The 20416-nt window shown below is 25.0% G+C and overlaps 1 protein-coding gene across 1 annotated transcript; it reads right to left on the bottom strand.

Moving 5' to 3' along the window:
* Positions 1-119: 119 nt before the first annotated feature.
* Positions 120-19545, bottom strand: Nak (Numb-associated kinase). Its single transcript, XM_011502874.1, has 14 exons — positions 18736-19545; positions 17019-17134; positions 16425-16558; positions 16221-16332; positions 15920-16123; positions 15747-15850; positions 15554-15686; positions 14468-15062; positions 13641-13998; positions 12745-12883; positions 11849-12098; positions 11117-11164; positions 2925-5190; positions 120-161 (listed from the first exon to the last, which is right to left on the bottom strand). Exons 1-13 carry the CDS (start codon positions 18851-18853, stop codon positions 2954-2956), a joined length of 4548 nt encoding a protein of 1515 aa, XP_011501176.1. The 5' UTR covers positions 18854-19545; the 3' UTR covers positions 120-161; positions 2925-2953.
* Between the last annotated feature and the right edge of the window lie 871 nt (positions 19546-20416).

Here is a 20416-nt window from a genome sequence, read left to right as displayed (position 1 = left end):
ACAATTATATTTATATTTTTATGTACGAGTCACTTATTACATTGTCCTGTTTTTACACAGTCAGAATATTACAAATAAAAATTAAATAAATTACTAAGAATTACAAATATTTCTATATAGCTTGTTGAATATTGTCTGAACTTTTTCATCATTATTTCTTTCTAAAAAAAGAAAAAATATATTCAAGGTGCGACTGATCAAAGAAATTTATTTGTATGTATACATTATTTAAATATTATACGTATTAAAAATTTTTATGAAAAAAAATATAAAGTATAGAAGATAAACAATGCTACTTGACAACGGTGTAACTACTTCCGAGTCCTTTTTATTTTAAGCGTTTTATACAAAAAATAAGCTTAGCACCTTTTTCATACTAATAACAAGAAAATCTACATACGTACACAGTATAAATTTATATTATTTTCCTGATTTAAAATAAATATTATTTTGGTCATATACGAAAATATATATAAATTATTTTTTAAAATACAATATTTTGCGCATCATACATCTATATTAACGAGACATTTTTTAATTATTTTGAACGCATAAGTTTTATTTTCGAATAAATATATTATATTTAATTTTTCTATTTAAAAATATTAAAATTTTTACTGTGTATGTAGTTGCAGGATCGCATTTAACTTGTTTCAAACTTGTTTTTTTTCTTTTTCAGAACACCTACATATTAATAACATAACGATAACATTTAAGCCAATATAAGCATATGTAATTATCATAAAAATATATTATTAATTTATAAACGATTGAAAAATTCCATTAGGCTAAGGCCATTTTTTTTCTTTAATTGCATACTATTTAATTGGAATACTTAAATGCAAGTAATTTTAAATTATTTAAACTATTATCATTATTTTTAATTTATAATACTTTTTAAATAAATTTTTAAATTCATTACAAATAAAACATATGAAGATTAATTTATTAATTTTTAAGTGTAGCACGTATATTAAAATTATTATTTATAAAATGTTCTATAGGAATCTAGAAATGATCAGATCAATTATAAGTCGATATTTAATAAGGAATGAAGAAAAAATTTCGATATAATTATTTTAATTTTACTTATTTGCTAAACGAAAATATGACATAAATTATGTTAAAGCAAAAATAAATTATATATACAATAATTTTCAACATAAAAAATAAGAAAAAAAACTACCTATATCCGCTCTTGTTTTAAGGGATCTAATAAGAAGCATTTGTTAATATAAACTTTAAGATAAAAAGCGAGAATTGTTAAAGTGCTTCAGTCTTTTGTGATAAGGCGATATTTAGACAATCTGGTATCAATCTATACAATCATTCTTATGTATCTCTACTTATGCCATAATGTATTATACTCTACGAATTGAACATATACTGATTTTCATTTCTTTTACGCAATGATAAAATTGAATAGAAAGATAATCACAAAAGATCTGAACTTCTATATATATTTGTTTATTGATATGCATACATGTTTACTCTTAGTATGTATATGTATGTTTTTATCTTGCAGTACTAATTCACATTTCAATTATTTCTATGGTACAGTGTATAAAAGTTAATTTTTTTATCATTTATAATAAACATTAAATCAATTTTTTTGGCTGATAAATTTTAATTTTTTATATGTAAAAATATGAAAATTTTTAATTACAAAAAGAGATACATATACTTGTTTTTATCAAATATTATATTTGCTTTAGAAATCAAATCATTTTGTTTTTGGTATTGAGCTGCTTTGTTACACATAATTTGATTCTATTATTATGTAAGCAAGTTGAAGAAAGACTAAATTTTTCTTTTGGGAACAAACAAGAGAATACTTTCGGTAATTTTTAACTAACACCAGAATTCAAGTGTCATTATGCTTAAGAAAGAAAGTTCTTCTAAACAATATCTTATACAGTAATAAATTTAAGTAGAATAAATTAATGACTAAGTATTTTTGAATTCATAATAATTTCATATATATTATATTAAAAAATTTAAATAATTTCAATCAATTAATTACAAACGTAATATTTGTTGATGCTTTGAGTTTCAAAGTTTATTCTGATATTTACAATTAATTATAAAAGATGAAATTTAAATAACTATTGAAAAAGTATGTATTTATAACAAAATTTTTTATATCGAAAATCGTGATTAGTAAAACCTTTTAGGCATTATATATCACAATAAAAGATTTTAGAAACAGAAACTGAAATATTTTTTAAGCGTAGATTTTCGATAAATAAATTAATCGGTTTCCAAATAAATATTTATAAAATCTAATAGTTAATAATGACACTTAATTTATATTTATATATAATTCATAAGGTTAAAAACAGGTTTAAAATAAAAAAAAAATGGATAAAGTGATAATGTGGTTTAGAAATTGAAAGTAAAAATGACAAAATATACTGCCCGACTGTGTATCTCACAATTAAAATATGTCTGAAAGTATGTAAGCAGTTTCAAAAACTGTTTATAAGCTGTAGTGCTTTATGTCAAACCGAATTTTATTAAAATCATGTTATAAATTTATGTAAAGGAAGCTATTAAATACAAGCGAATATAAATAAGTTATTTTATTACATATAAAATTGATATTTTAAATTATAATTAACTATCGATATAAAATTCAAAATTTAAATGCCCAAGAAAAAATATATAAATTTCATTGATAATAAGCTATTATTCGTATATTTTAAATTACTCACAAGAAAAAAATTATTTTTAATTTTCCAACAATTCTATATGAAAACAAGCCATAAATTACAATCAGAAGCAAAGCTTTAAAATGAAAGCTCGCCGTTTAAAGCATAAGCAAGATTGGAATTGAAATATATTAAAGAATTTAGTTATTCACGTTAACTTATTATTTAATATACTAGTCCATAAAGCTTTACAACTATTCTGAAACTACTCACAGCTGCGCTCCAATAAAATATCATGACGATCAGGTGAAAGGATTACTTCTTCTTTTAAGTGAGCCAAATCGTTTCTCTGGCTCTCTGATAACTTCATAGGCAGTTCTACTTCCAGCCACGTATTTTATTTCATTCTCATTATTTTCATCGCTAGGAAAATCCTCGAAACTCATGTTATTAAAACCTACAGTAGCTGTTGTCGATGCTTTCTTGCTACTCTTAGGTGTCTTTTTTAATGAACATTTGCCAATTTTATGAGAGGATAGTGAGATCTTTGTGGGGAGGACGTTTATGCAATCATTCTTATTTTCATTGATTAGGTGATACTTGGATTTGTTTTCATATTTAGAGATTTTTTCATGGTGATAAAGACGATGTTTATGTTTGGGTGAATTTTGAATAACTAATGGTTCTGGTGACATTGGAGAGGCAGAAAGTACATTTTTATTTGGAGAAACAGACATTTTCATCGGTTGAGTAGCGAAATTTTTGTACAATTGGGTTGAATGGGTCGATTGAGAGCTACTCAACAAAATTGTCTCTAATGCTTTATCGACAAATGTTGGCGATTGTGTTAAAGGTAAGGACGTGGGCCTTTGGTGTTGACCGATACAGTTGGGTGCTAATGATGTTATCTCGTCAAAAGGAGTGGAACCGAACAAATCCTTTGGTTCTTCGTTCCTTGATATTATCATATTAGCATCGACAAACTTGGAGTCAGTTGTAGATGTCGGCGACATTTCCGAAAAGTAAGGTGAAGCCTCGAACAATGTCGAGTGCTCATTCGAGACGGCTATCGATAATGAGTCTACAGGTACCTCCGATTTTACGTAGACGGAAACGTTGTCGAAGGAATCATTGAATCCGCTTGAATCAAAAGGCGATGAGCCAAAAAGATCCTTTTCTTTACATTCGTCTACTTCGAAATTTATTTTCTTTGAAGGTGTAACAACATTCTTGATAGCCGCAGATACGCCGGAAAGATAGATTGGTGGCTGTTGAGTCGAAGGTTCAAAATTTCTTTTGTCGGTAACGTCGATAAGAGTACCTGAAATAACGGGCGAACTCGTTATGGACACTGGTTCAGTTCCAACTTTTTCTAGGATTGGAGATAAATTCTTCGTTTCATTTGCCGAACGGTACTTATCTTCGAGTTGCGCAGCTACTTTTCCGAGAACTGTGCAGTTACTTTTCCGAGAACTACTGAGTCTTGGAAAAGGGGCTAACGCGAACACATCTTCTTCTATTTTCCACAGACCGTTTTTCAAGTTGCAATGCATTTCAAGGTTCTCTGGTTCGTCTGATGAACTGTTCCCCTCATGTAACAAAAACTTGAGCTCGTACTGGTGCTTAACAAAAGGATCGCCGTGAGTTTGCTCGGACTTTGATTCTGGATCTAATTCATCGTCAAGAAGAAGGGGTTTCTCACCATACTGGTGACCCACCACAGGATCGTTCTCACACCCTGGTAATGTTTGATGTTGCTGCTGCTGATAATGATATTGGTATTTGTGGTATTTTTTAAGCCTGCGTATCCGCATATGATCAAGTTCTTCGCGAGTAGACACGGACTCGCACTCGGCGTGATAGACCGAACTGCCACAGGTGAGCATCCCTTCGGATATGCTTTCATCTATTTTGTCCTGATCATCCTCGACAACTGAACCGTCATAGTCAGCGTCATCTCCATGATTATCGTTTTGACCGTCCTCGTCATTCATCGCCTTCAAATCACTAGCCGAGCCAATGGAGTCATCCGATTCATAACTTTTAAGTACAGGATTTAAAGAATTGGTTATTGTATGTTCCTGCACTTGCCCATCATACTTTTGATGTTTTTCTATAACCTTCTTGCGAGCACGGTTTAGTACCCCTTTCACACGTTTTCGCTTTTTTTTTACTCGTTCTTCATTTCGCTGGATTGATTTATTCTCATCACTATTACTGGAAATTTCGGCGACAATAACAGCAAGCTTTTCGTACTTAGATCTGTCTTGAATGAAGGGTATTGAAATAGTACTGAGAGAAGAGGCGAGGAGGGTCATTTCGTCATCAATGTTTCTGTTACCATTGATATTGATTTTACTGTTACTATTGTAATTGTTATTATTTCTATAGTTATTGACGTTATTATTTCTATTGTTATTAACGTTATCCACTGGATTCCAATACAGCGTTGTTGCGTGCACAACTTTTGAATGCATTTGTTCTTGCTGCATTTGATGTGAATTTTTCAAGGTCTTTGTAATTGGAAGAAGAAAGATACCTGCACAGAGTAGAACCAAAACAAATTTTACTGTACGTTATGTAAACATTTTTATACTAAAGTTGTATAATCGATAGGTGAGTATAAAGCTGTTCTAAAAAATAAAAGAGATTTTAATTATAAAAAATTATATAGACGCATAATAAATTTAATAAAGCAAAATAAAGAAATACATTTTTTATTGTACAAAAATTTTCTAACTTACATATAAGTAATTTAATACCTGTTCAATACTTTTTATTAATTTTATATATGTGTATGCATATATTCATATATACATAAAATATATAAATGTCAAATAAATTATCATAAAAATCTAATCCTTATGTATTTCTTTAGAATTTAATAAATTACATGAAATCAGTATAATAAAAAAACAAATTTAAAATATCTTTGTAAATTGAAAATAATTTATAACTTATTAAAAATATATATAGTCCAGTCGTACCATTATTGATTAATTCTATATCCAATATATGTTAGAATTATTCATATTTGATTTAACCAACGTTTAAGAGTTTATTTTAACATTAGCACTAACCTTTTTCATTGTATCATTTAATGTTTAATTATGATATTTTTATATGTACATACATGCATGCGTATACGTGTATAAACTGATAATAAATACACGTATTTATATTTTAAAAAATATTAGTTGCTGTGATAACTAATAGATACATTGCTAGTTATAACGAAATCATAAACGTATTACTAGCATTTAATTTACGTAACATAGAATTTTATATAATTTTTCATTTATAACAATTTTATGTGAAAGTACATTTTATTAATATATATTTCAAATTAAAGAAAATCTTAAAAATCATCAATATTTAAGACTTTAGGTTTTCTGTATTTGTAATTTAAAAATTGTATTAATTGGTAGTAAAATATATCATAACATTAAGGTAAAATTCAAAATTCGCAATAAAAAAATTATTTTTTAATAAACAAAATTTATGATAATTACTTATTTTAACTATATTCTCTATCTCCGAATGTGTATTTTTAATTTTTTTAATTATTAAACAATTATCTTTATTACTTTACATTTTAATTACTTTCTTAAACAACTTTTAATACGTAGAACCTTAACTAAGTTTTTTATACAATTCATTATTTTGAAATACATGACAAAATTATAACAATTAGTGCTTTAATATTTAAATTTTTAATGATTAATTGTATATTAGATTATATTAATCCTAATGATTGTTATTTAATAGTAATCTGAATAATTCGTAGTATAAATATATTTTTCTCTTTTAGTATAAATGCAAATTCTAATTTGGAATATAATTATACATACATAAAAATTATGAATATAAAAAAATAAAAGAAAATTTTTAATTATTATTATTTGTAAAGTTTATATATGAATACAAGTCCGTAGAAATTCTAAATATATCTTGAATATAATTAATATTTCCTTATTTAAGACCTTTTATAAGTAATGAAATGCATTAAAAATAACATTTTAAAGAAAACAGTTCAAATATATAAAATATGAAATTTGATTTTATATGAATTAAAGAATATTCTATAATGTTAATACATAAATATATGAATTAAGGATATATCGAAAAAATTTACTTATATTTCAAATTAAAGATCTTTATTTCTGAAGTATTTCCTCTTTACTTCATTTTTTTTAACTATATAATATTCCTTTTAATAATAATAGTTTATTCAAATTAAATAACCAGGATATTTTATAAGACACATTTAAATATTAAACAGGCAGTAATTTTACAGAATTAAAATATGATTAAAATTTTGTCAATTAACAAATCCAAAATGTAGTCAAGATTATCATAAATTATTGACAAAGGTTCGAGCAATATATTATTATTTGTAAATATACATAAAAACTGTTTTTCCAATATTCTTTTATTACATAGCTATGTGATAAATTATGAGATGGACGATAAAATTAAGTATAAAATTAAAAATTATAAATGCACCGGTTAACATTTATTAGATATCTTTGTTAGTGATCGAGTAAACCAAGCTAAATACTTACCTACAATATTTATTATTTATTGCCGATACAACAAAAACCAAAAAACATTGGATAGCTACCTTGTCTATACCAAGTGTTTTCACCAAACAAAAAGAACCCATTTGCTGAATAATCGCAATAAAATTATTATTATTATTTTATGTATTATATTTTAAAATAAAAGAAAAAGAATTAGAAAGGAGGTGTCTGATTAGGTCTGTTATAAATAGTGCATTTCAGAGACCATACAATATATCATAGTAGTGTAAAAGAGTAAGAATATTTTTATATTTATTATAATACATATTATACTTTTCTGGTTTTTAAATTAGTAAATATCTTTTCTTTAAAATTAAAAATTAAATTATATATATATAAGCGTGAAAAATAAACAGCTGATGTGCGTTAGTAGTGCCACCATTACGTATAGAACAGTCCTAATCAGATTTTAAGGGTATGGGATAATATCGTCAAAAAACGCAGAAATGTCTGCTATAAAATATATATTATTAATCAAAATATATAGCAATATAAATATATAGTAAAAATCTATTTCTTATATGTATTAAAGTTTTAAAATTTTAAACTTATGTAATTAAAAATATTATACGATAAGTATAAAAAATGATAACGACATATGTATAAAAGTAAAACACTTGATTATATTAATATATATGATTATATACTATTCTTTTTTTTGTAATAACTTTTACATATATATGTATATAAATATTTACATTGCTGCGTTTTGTACGTATAATAATAATTTTATAAATAAAGAACTTGATGTGCTAATATACATATTATTTATTGCTGTTAACATCAGTTTCGTAATATACAGCAATGTCCCAAATTTATCAGGTCAATTCGATGTTCTTTGATTTTACATTCGAAATGATGATTATTATTTCATGTACATATATATACATACACTGAGTAATAAACATCGTTTATATTACATACACGCACGCACGCACGCACGCACGCCCACGCACGTGCGCGCCCGCACACACACATTTTTAAATTTTTGTTTTCTCAATTGTTTAAAATTATTTAACAATATGAATAAAGAGCATATGCTTATAATTATAATTGAAATTTAGTTTTAACTCTATTACTTCAAATTAAGTTAGTCAGAATTATTAATCTATAAATCGATTAACAGTAAATTAAGATAGAAAGATATATTTGAATCAAACAAGTATTTGTGCAAGAAATTAGTAAAAAAATTATTCGCGATGACAAAAAATATACGAATTGCATATAATTAGTTATATGTATAATTATGTACAATAACTTGAATATATTTAGACTAAAATATAAGATTAAGTCTAAATTTTATGACTAAAATTACAGAAGCTGAATAGTTCAAATTTTTTATTATTTATAGTATACCTACGCGAGAAAAATAGTATTTAAATAATTGAAAGATAATTATTCTTAATGTGTATTTACTTATATTTGATTTAAACGCGTCGAATCGGATAGGCGCGTTAGATTAAAAATCTTCTAAACTCATTAGGGTATTCCAGACAGTGGACAAAGAAAACAGTTTATTAAAAGCACCGTTCTCACTTAATATAGCATAAATAAGCTAATGCAAGTGTCAAATTTACTAATATACAAGCATATATATATATATATATATATATATATATATATATATAAATTTCCTTCTTAATTTTTATAATACGTTGTAAATAATAATATATCTGTTATTAAATATATACGTATATTGTCAGTATTTCTATAGTTAAATGAAAGGAGAGTGAGAAAATAAAGTAACATACATGAATGGGCAAGTGTTCTATGATTCACAAATTTTTGTTTTAAATACTACTAAACAAACATACTTCAGATTCTATAAGACATTTATCGCATATTCTTACTCTCTCTCTCTCTCTCTCTCTGTATGTGTGTGTGTGTGTGTGTGTGTGTGTGCGCGCGCGCGCGCGCGCGCACGTTATGCATAACTATACCTGTTAATATCTTCTTAAATCATTCGCCTATATCACACATTTTTTACATTTTATTTTTATGGAAAATATATGTAATATAACTTCAATTTTTGAACGTTAAATTCATTAAAGCATATAAAAAATATGTACATATAGCCAAGAGTGGAAAATTTATATTTGTTTCGTGCCAGCACGTAAAACACAAAGAGATATGTAACTGCAAAATGTTATTTAAATTTTGACAAATTATGTAATATAGTTCTATTTTATTTCAGTAAATCATTAAAGACTATTGTATTAATTCAATATTTGTATATGTATTACGTAAATTAAATGCTAATGTACTTTCTGTGTGTTCATATATGTGTTTATTTAGATTTAAGTTCTCTGTCACGATTTTTCAAAAGATTTCAACCATTGTGTTTATAATATAATCATTAAAGCTATATAGTAATAGTTGATTTCGCTAGAGTAATAGTAAATACTACTCCCACATGATGTATTTAATGGAAACATTTTAATTATAGTTACTTATATATTATATAAGTAATAATTTTTTTTTATTGGCAATTATCGTAATCAAATAATAACTTACTCTTGTACATCATTGTAAACTCTTCCATCAGTACTTTATCAATGTTCTCAAACGTTATAAGACAATATTATTTACAGCGATCTAGCAATCTCAGTTTGTTTTTGTTAGTTTTATGTTACGTGATAAAAATATTCATTTCATTTTTATGCATTAAAATTAATTTGCTTACCATTACAGTTACTATTACATACTATAGTTACCATTACTGTTCTTTATTTTCATCATAATCATCATTATCATCACTATTATTATTATTATTGTTGTTGTTACATTATTATTATTATTATTATTATTATTATTACATTATAATATATTATGCTTTAATGTTACTTTTTAAGCGTGATTTTATAAAATTATTGTTATGTTATATTCGTATAATTGACACAATAAATCAACATTATGTTATAGTTATGTAAATATCAGAAAATTAACGAAATTTAATGATAACAAATCAATGCATAGAACTGAGCATTATAGTAGTTAAATGAATATAAAATCACAGAATATTTTGCTTTACAGACTTTTGATTACGTCCATTTGTTAAATATATTTACTGACTTTTCTTAAACACAAAAGTAGAATTTGTATATTCTCATTATTTTTATCAAATTTACATTAAATCTTTCACCAATTATAAATATAATAAGATAATAAATTTGTTAAAATAAAACCAAAATAATTCTTATTAACTAACAACAAAGTAATTGTACTTGACTCTGTATTGAAAAATGTAATGGCTCCATTGGTTACTTCAAAACTTAAAGTTAAGTAAAGATTTTCATATTAAAAGTGTGAGCAGAGGTTTGTCTCTGAATCGTTACTGAAGTTTTAAAACAGTACGCAATGTAAAATTATTAGTAGCTCCTGAATATTCAAATAGGTATATTATACATATATAATTAACAATCTATAGACTAGAAATTTTTAAATTTATAACTTATGACATGATTTGTAAATATATTATTGTATAATATTTCATCATATTTTCAATTTCGTATATTCAATAATTTGCATTTGAATTAAAGATATGTCGTTGAAGATTCAAACGAAAAATTGTCGTTGTAATGTTTCTATAATACTTGTATTTACTTTTAAATTCATTTCAATTTTACTGGTTTTAATCTGGTATACTTTTATCTGTAGTTTTGTGTAGGTAAACTAAAATATTAAATCAAATAAAATTTTACAATCAAAATATTTTTACAAAATAACTTTACTTTTTTAAACTTGCAATGACTACTTCTCTGTGTTTCTTAACAAATATACAAATTTATTTAAAACAAAAATTCTTAGATACTTCAGTTATTATATCAATAAAAGAAAAGAAATGATAAAAGTAATATTAAAATTAAATTTCTTATGCATTACCTCCAGCAATCGCTGCAGCTTTCGATCCAATTTTATTTTTTTTGCTTGCTGAAATTATACAAAATTTACATAAAATAATACTTACAAAACCGAAAATTAAGTAAATTTTTTAATAATATTATAATTATCGAATTTTTTATATATCAAAGTTAAATATTGATAATTTATATGAAAATATATGAAAGTATTTATAATAAAATAAAATTACATTATATCTTGTTAAATATTTAAAGCATTCTTTTTAAACAAATAGTAAATAGAATTAATACGTATTTCTAAAATTATAATAGTAGAATGTTTCGTAAATATTCTTAATATTAAAAAATATAAGTTATTATTATAACTATTATTGAATTTCCATTGCTTAAATAATGTTTTAAAATAAATTATAGATTTTAATATTTTATTATGAACAAGAGTATAATTGGATATAATAATTTAAAAATAATTTAAAGAAAATTTTATTTAATACTTTTAACTTTAGCTTAAAAAAGATGTTTTAATGTTTACTATATATGTTTACTACAAATTGTACTATAGCAATTTTAAAAAGACTAAATTGCGATGAAATATTATAAACTATTTTAGTTTTAAATTTAAATATTATAGTATAATATATATTTATTCAGTTTTCAATAGTAAATTGAAATAAGTTTCCTAAAATTATATGAAAAATAAAATATACAGTTTTTATTATAATTTTGAAATTAATATTTTAGAAGCTATTCTTACTTGGTAAACTGAAGGGAGCTGATTCGAATGGATCTTTTGGAATTTCCGTATAACTCATTACTAAACTTTCGCGACTTTTCACGCCGCTAATACTGCTCTTACTTCCCCTTCTTATCTTGTCAAATTCAGCGCCAAAAATGTGATCCTCTGTAAGTTGATTAAAAGGCTGAACATCTTCAAATGGATTCCAAGCTGCTATATCTGCACTCAGTGATCTAATTTCTGCTCCAGATATATTTGATAATTGTCCCTGATTTCAATAACAAATCAAAATAATTATATTTCTATTGAAATAAGGTCCACATTAATTACATTATGACTTAGCATATATTTACAATATTACCAATAAATTTCATTTCAAATTAATAAAATAAAAATACGCAGTGAGTAAATTCATTTTATTTAGATATTTTAATTAAGCAGGCTATTATTTCTTTATTATAATAAGAAAACATATATGTTGGAATCCATTTTTGTTAAGATTAAATCTGTATGCAGTGCATAAAAAAAATAATTTGAATTCAAAATAAAGATAAAATGAAATCTGAATACCATGTAAATAAACGATAAATGGTTTCTTAAAATTTATTAATTATTAAATTAAAATATACAATTTTGTATTTAGTTAAGAAATTAGGAAGCACAAATAAAATATATTCTTATATTTTTATAATTGTAATATTCTTTAAAAATATTTATATTAAAATAGTTATATCATTTGTCTAAGATAGTTTTCATATTGTTAATTTATTAGTGATTTCTTTTTTTCATATTTTATGCTTTTTTAAATTCTACAATCGTATAATGTCAGTTACCATTACTTGATATCATGAATTAGTTTAATAACATTTAATGAATACAAAGAATAAAAAGAAAAAGTGCACTATTCTACTTACAATACGTACATGCGATGCGCTTGCACCAATTACAGGTTTAATATCTGCGAGTACTTCTGGAAGCGAAATATCTTCAGTACGCGATTTAACAGATGCTTTATAGGGGGCTAAAAATTGAGACGTCTCATTTGCAAAAACCCTGAAAGTATTGACGGTTCTATCGTCAAAGTGTAATTACATGAATGTAAAGAATATAAATAATATTTTAATACATATTTTTAATTTGAAAATAATAAAAATTAATCAAGAAGAGATAAGCAATGAAAAGAATAAAAAGGAAGTGATAATTTAAATGTACTATAAAACTACATAATAAAAGTTTGTTTATTTCAACATTTATTGCAGACATTAATTTTTTTATTTTCAATTAAATAATAATTTAACTGTTATGGTTAAATTTAAATTAAAATAAAACGATGTATTCAATAACTTAAGATAAAACTTATTTTAATAATTAATAAAATTCTGAAATAAAAATATTAACTCATAAGTCCATACTATATAAAAAATTCTTTTCCAATCTTCTTTTTTAACAGTTAATTTCTTTTGAAACAATAATTGTGTAATATATTTGTTCTGAAATTATTTTAACTGTACACAATGATATATTTATCATTATTATTACTAAATAATTATTGAAGATGGTTGTTTTATTAATTTCTATATTAATTTTATTTCCACTTTTTATTAACGTAACAATTTATTTCATTGTATATGTTGTATATCTTATTATTGAATATGTTACTATGAATGCTTTATAGTTTTAGTGGAATAAGTTTAAAATCTTGTATTTTTGTAATTTAAAAAACAAAAAATATTGTGTAAAAATCATAAACATTTAAATTAAAAATTACTTTCTAATAGTTTATTGGCTTAGAATATTAAAACAAACTCACTTATTAAATGCGCTTGTGTCGCTAACGTTTCGCCTATGCCGTGAAGTATTCAACGTTGGACTTTCCGGAGAAGATGTACTTGAACTTATGTTTTGACTAAGACTTTCCGTTTTATTAGCGGGCTTTGGAAACACCGATAGAGCCAAGACTGCTTGACTCAAATTATTGGATAGCTGCATAGAAGGTAGAAATTTTGTTGGTGAAACAGTTTCACTTGTCAAAGTGATCAATTTTTGTGATACTTTTAAGACATTTGGTTTGGCAGCCAGTGGAGGAGGCATTTTACCAGAGCCAGGAGATGCAATAGGTACGGAATCAGAGAGAGATCGACCATCGTCTTTAAAGGGGTCTGGATAACCTTAAAAAGATTAAATTCATAAATCAATGGATATTATCCATTTGTAATTTTAATTAAAATATTTATTTTAGAATATAATAAAATATTTTTTATTATAGTAATTTATTCAAACAGTATAAAACTACACTTTAAAACTTATTTACTATATAAATAATTACAATTATTTAAAATTTAATTAGAAATAAAGTAATAGAGAATGAATTAACTATTTCATATAATATTTATAAACGAACATATACTTAATATTCAAATTATGTAAACTTAACAATTAATTATCAAATGTCGCTACGAATAAATGATTGAATCATTTTTTAAAAATTAATATTTCTTAAAAGCATAAACGAAAACTTATTCAATTGACTTTATATTTATTAAGTAAATGTACAAAAAATTTCTGTTACTATAATCAATAATTATATATTTATTATAAATGTTTTTAACAATACTTTATAAAGAATATAATGCTTACCAGATGAAGGAAATAATGCCTCTAAATTATCATCATTTTCTAGATTTACAGAAGTTTTTAGATTATGTTGCTTTGAATCAAAATAATAAAGATTCATATCTGGAACGGTAACAGGTGACTGAAGAGTTAAAGGGGAATTATTTGACATAGGACTTTGTGACTGATTAAATAATGGTTGTCCTTGTGATTGTCCAAAGGAAGTAGAAGCTTGACTTGGTGAAGGAATGTGAGGTGGCACCTTTGTGAAATTTGACTGCAGGTTTTGTTGAACAGGAATTGGCTGCAAAAATGCTTGAGGAGTATTGATTGGTGCAATTTGTTGATTGACTTGCACATACGAGATAGAATTTCCAGCTGGGCTTTGTTGGTGTATTTGATTCCCTTGACCTGATATTTCGCTGACTATTTGACCACTTAAACTTATAGGTCCAGTACCAACACCTTGTCCTTTGGGTCTTTGTCTAGGTGTGACCGACGTACCCTCGACAGTCGTGATTGGAGAATTCTTCGAAACTTTCACAGATAAAGATCGTTTTATGCATTCAGATTCCATTGGCGGACATGGTAAACTGTCTATTGTAGGTGTAGACACTTTCTGCATTTAAATTATTTCCTTTTAGAATACATTAAATGCTAAATTGAATAATTCCAATTCATTTTTAATATTCATTTGACGTAATTTATGAATGACTAGTCATTATCTTCAAGTTTGTACAATACATTTTCATTTTCTAAAAATAATCTAATGTATAATAATATATAGTAATTATAAGATTGGTCTATTAATAAATATTCATAAAATATTCAAATTAAATAATTGAATTACTTATAAATTCTTGCTTATGAATAGATTTCATAATAAATATCATTAAATATATTAATTATGTATAAACTAGCCCAAAGTTGATTACAAAAGGTTTTGAATTATTTAATAATTACTATATAAAATAATTGTTCAATGTTTACTAGTCATAAATTAAAAAATAAAATATGATTTGTACAATTAACAACTGCTAGTTTAATATTAAAGTTTTGTATATTTATAAAAATAATTAAAATAAAAATTTATAATTTACTTTTACTAACATGTAAATTTTGAACAGGATTTTCTTTTCCCATCATTTGAAAGGCAATAGTTGATACTTGATAAATATCAGGACGAATTTCAGGATCAGGTTCTAGCATATAACGAATCAAACAGTGTAGAACTTTGTTGTATCTGTAAAAAGATTTTAATTTATTATTGAAAAGTTATATAAAATGCAAGTATGACACTAACTTTGAATTGTCAGGTATATTAAAATTTCCAGATTGAATAGCAAGAGTACTTTCACCAAAAGGCAAAGTAAAAAAACACAACTTATACAGCAAACATCCAAGAGCCTGAAACAACATATTATTAAACTCTTTATGCATTAAGAACATATTTTCATTATTATTTATTGTGACTACCCAAATATCTGCTTTTGTTGTAATCGGTTTTCCACAATACATATCAACCATTTCTGGTGCTCTATAACTAAGAGTAGTATATTTTTTAATTTCTTCTTCAATAACCGAAACTCCATGAATACTTGGATTAAGAATTTTGCCTGTTGCTGAACCAAAGTCGCATAAAACATAGTTCCCTGAATCGCCCAATAAAATATTTTCAACCTTTAAACATACCATTTTATTTATATTTAATAACAATTACTATTTTAGGAATGTTAATTTAAAAATGTAAAATGTATTATAAATATTAATTGTAAACCTTTAAATCTCTATGAATAATAGGAGTTTGACAATGATGTAATCGAGACACAGATTCACAAATGTCACAAAATATTTGAAGAATTTCCACTTGTGTAAAACCTGTTTGTAACCTACAAATTATTAATAATAACAAAACAGAATTATTTTAGAGCATAATTAAAATTAAAAAGATATATTTTGTTTCAAACTAATTTACTAATACCTGTTGTTCATCATTTGAAGAACTTGTGATTTACAATAAGGCATCAACAAAAGAAGTTCATGAACTCCTCTTCCTACATGAGTAATACTACTGTCTACATATCCTATAATATTTTTGTGTCCACTGAGGTTACTCTAAAATAAAATATTTGTAGTGATACAGTATCTATTTTTATAGCAAATATGATGTATATTAAATATATAAAAGTGTTTCAAGAATAAGTTATTAATAACATAAACATATTAAAATTAATTAGGCACTTATGTAGTAAATATTTATTAGATAAAATATTCATACATATTTATCTTTACATATTTTAAAAAATGGTTTAGATAGGCGAATTTAAAATATATATTTAATGACGGAAATAAATATTTATTAAAGATCAAATTTTATTTAAAAAAAAATAAATAAGTTTTATATAATAGTAGAATTGTAATACTAATTATAATTTAAAAATGATTCATCAAATTAATAATAAATATCTATAGTTAGTACATATAATAATAACATCATTTTAAAGTATCTTATTATTTATTTAATCATTAATTTCTATAGTTATTTTATGATTATTTAAAATTTTATAATCCTTACCGCAATCTGTATTTCTCTTTTACAAACATTCAAATCATATTCATTGTTGACATACATGCGTTTAAGTGCATAACGACCTCCTGCATATTTAACTAGGAATACGATTGCAAATCCTCCTACAATCAGAATAAATTATTGATTAAAATATTTATTTTGTTGTTTAATATTTAACTCTAGTAAAAAAACTAAATAATTTTTTTTAATTTAAAGAAGTGAAAAATATGAACAATATATAATATACAAAACTATAATTTTAAAAACAATATGTATCAAAATATACTTTTCTTAATTCTAATATATAGGATACAATCTGATAATACAATAAAACATTTCAATTGATTTATTTGATAAATATATTTAAAAATATATTTACACATTTTCAATAATCTTTATGAATTTCAAATTAAATTTAATTTCAAATCATTTTGGTACTATTTATATTATTTATTAAACAATTGACTTATATTATTTAAATTTATAATTTGTAATCTTTGTTTGCAACATTATGATAATATTAAAACGGATATTATTATCGTTTAAAAAATCATTATTTTATAAATAATTATAAAAGACATTTCTATATACAACTATCTATTAGGTACAAAATAATTTAAAATTAATTCTAAGAAAGATAAAAATTAATTTTTATTATTTTGAAATATATTAAAACTATTTTGATATACTTATTTTTTTAACAACTATTATTGTTGGTAATTAATGGTAATTGGTGATAACAAGATAAAAAATAAAAATTTCAATAAAGAATCAATATTTTAATTACATTCTTATATAACTTTGTATAAATAAATTAAAGCTTATAAAAGTAATATATATTTTATTATGCAAGACTATTAAATAATATATTGATTTAAATTCTTTTTTTAATAATTTTCTTTGAATAAATCCATATATAACATTTATAAAAATTTTAATTTGGTACATTTACTTTAGTAGATTTAAATATAAGTATATTTATATTTGATATATAGCAATAATCATTAAATGTTTTGCAAAAATAGAATATATTTTAAATTAATATTTCTTTTGTGTATTTAATATTTTCATACATTTTTTAAACAAAAGTTCAATTGAAATACCAGTATTAAAGTAATAAAACTTATTTATGGTAATGAAAAAAATTATCTTGAAAATACGTTCAATTTCAAGTTGTAAAATCAAATAAATAGAATATTTCATAAAACACTAAGCAATATAAAAGTAAAACATTATACTTTTTAATATTTTATTTCATTGAAATTAAATGGCTTATAACATCATAAATATAAAGTGATGCTCATTAACTGAAAGTATATTGCAATTTTTTAAACAACTAGTCGAATCTATTATTTTTCAATCGATACCAAAGAAAAATGTATTGTGATAAGAATATTGGTTTTACCGTATTTTCAATAGGACTGCTGCCGTTTGAATAATTGTCATTATAAAAGCATAACGGAAGGAGTAGAAATAGAGAGCAGACGACTCAACTACAAGAAGGTCATGAGGTAGTTGTGCGCGCGCGTATTACATAAAATAGATGAACAGTGACTGAAAGAAAGAGTGAGGGAAGGAAAGACGGAAGAAGGACAGGGAGGGAGGGAAGGATTGAAGGGTGGTGATATGGGGGTAAGACGGAACGGCGAAGGGGACGGGGGAAGGAGAGAGAGAGAGAGAGAGAGAGAAAGATATAAGTAATATGATAAGGATAGTTCGTCACCTTCAGCTAAGACTTCCTCGACGGTTACCGTATGCCGGCCGACTACGAAGACTTTTCCTATGTAGTTGTTGATCTCTTTACTTGCTGTATTGTCAATTTTTGAAAAGAGTTTCTTCATATTGGCGTGGTTAATCTACTGGCAGCAGCTAATGCAGCTACAGCCTTCGTCTCGACTTCTTGCCCGCCGTTGCTGCTGGACTCGGTCGACTTCGTTTGTCTCGTGCCGTCTTCCTCGTCGTCGTCTCTCGTACGCCGAGTAGCGGCCGACTGTCTTGACATAGGGCTCGAATCGTTATCTCTTTTGCATACTCCTTCGTTCTCTACTGTTTTTTAATACATTGTTCGTATTTTCTTGATATTATTGTCGTTAACTACGAACGACAGACATTGATATCACTATGTACAATGATGAGTTGTTGGTGATTAGTTATATATCCCAAAAAGTTGAAGACAAGAAATATACGTTTTCGTATTTTTGTTCATATTCAGTAAGGATACTTATGCGCAGATGCAGTAAATATACATATTAATTACCCAAAAAAGGGAAGCGAAATACGTGTTATTAAGCATTATAAGTAATAAAAGCAAAATATACACTCTGTTAACCTTTAAAGACAATACTGTGTTTTAGTAGTGTTATACGGGCAGACCCGTTCTTTATACATCTTTTTGGTCAATGATTTTTCTAGCACATGATCGTCTTCGATGAAATGTAGCAATGTACACAGTCAAATATGCAATACAGTAATCAGTTTTTCTTAATTATACCGGTTTGTTTTTATTTTATATTGATGCTCAATCAGTATCTACTCACGATTATAAAACTGGCTCAAACAGTTGATACTTTTCTTTTTTGAGCAAGCTGCGCCACAACAGAACTACACCACACTACACAGTAGTAGAAGCAATTATACGATACACAAACTACGTACACACTAGCGTTAATCATGCATGCCTATTTATCAGTTAACTATATGCTACTTACGGTATGTACGGCATGTGTGTATCGACAAAAGAATTTTCTTTTTAGCCCGATTTACAAGAAAATACTTAATAGTGATTCGTTATTGTTTATTCCACACAATAAGACTAAGGAATAAGAAATCAGCACTGTGTATAGGATCAAGCCGGCATAACGATTTTTCGCGCGATATTCTTATTCATTCGATGCCGCCTCATGCAAGTTTAAATTAATTTGGACTCAAAAATTTTAATTAATTATAATGTATTTATTTAAAATATAATTAGTATCGAATTTTACATTAAAAAAAGATTCCTTTTGGAACTTAAAGATCCGTTTGTTCAAAACTTATGTCGACTAAGTGTTGCTATTATCGTTCGGAATGATCAGAGCCACAGCACTAATTAGAATAGTCAATTCATATGTACCTTAACATTTTTTAATTTTCATGAAGATAATATATTAAAAATATATATATTGTTATAGAAATATTCTCATGAATTTAACCTTTTAGGTTTTTATATATATCTACATCTGACTAAACTACTTTTTAAGAATTATACGTTTTTCTACATACAAATTTTTATAGTATTCGATAACGACAGGTCTATGCTAAAATCGTTATACTCTCAAAATTCATTTTATTGCCCTATTCTAGCTTTATAGTGCTTTAGTCGTACACTATAATTATAGTATTAAAAAATTTCTTTTGCTCAAATT

This window comes from Ceratosolen solmsi, unplaced genomic scaffold (genome assembly GCF_000503995.2).
Source record: "Ceratosolen solmsi marchali unplaced genomic scaffold, CerSol_1.0 scaffold15, whole genome shotgun sequence".
In the NCBI taxonomy this organism is placed as follows: Eukaryota; Metazoa; Arthropoda; class Insecta; order Hymenoptera; family Agaonidae; genus Ceratosolen; species Ceratosolen solmsi.
Note: the sequence above shows the minus strand (reverse complement) of the source record. Positions and strands in the feature narration are given on the sequence as shown.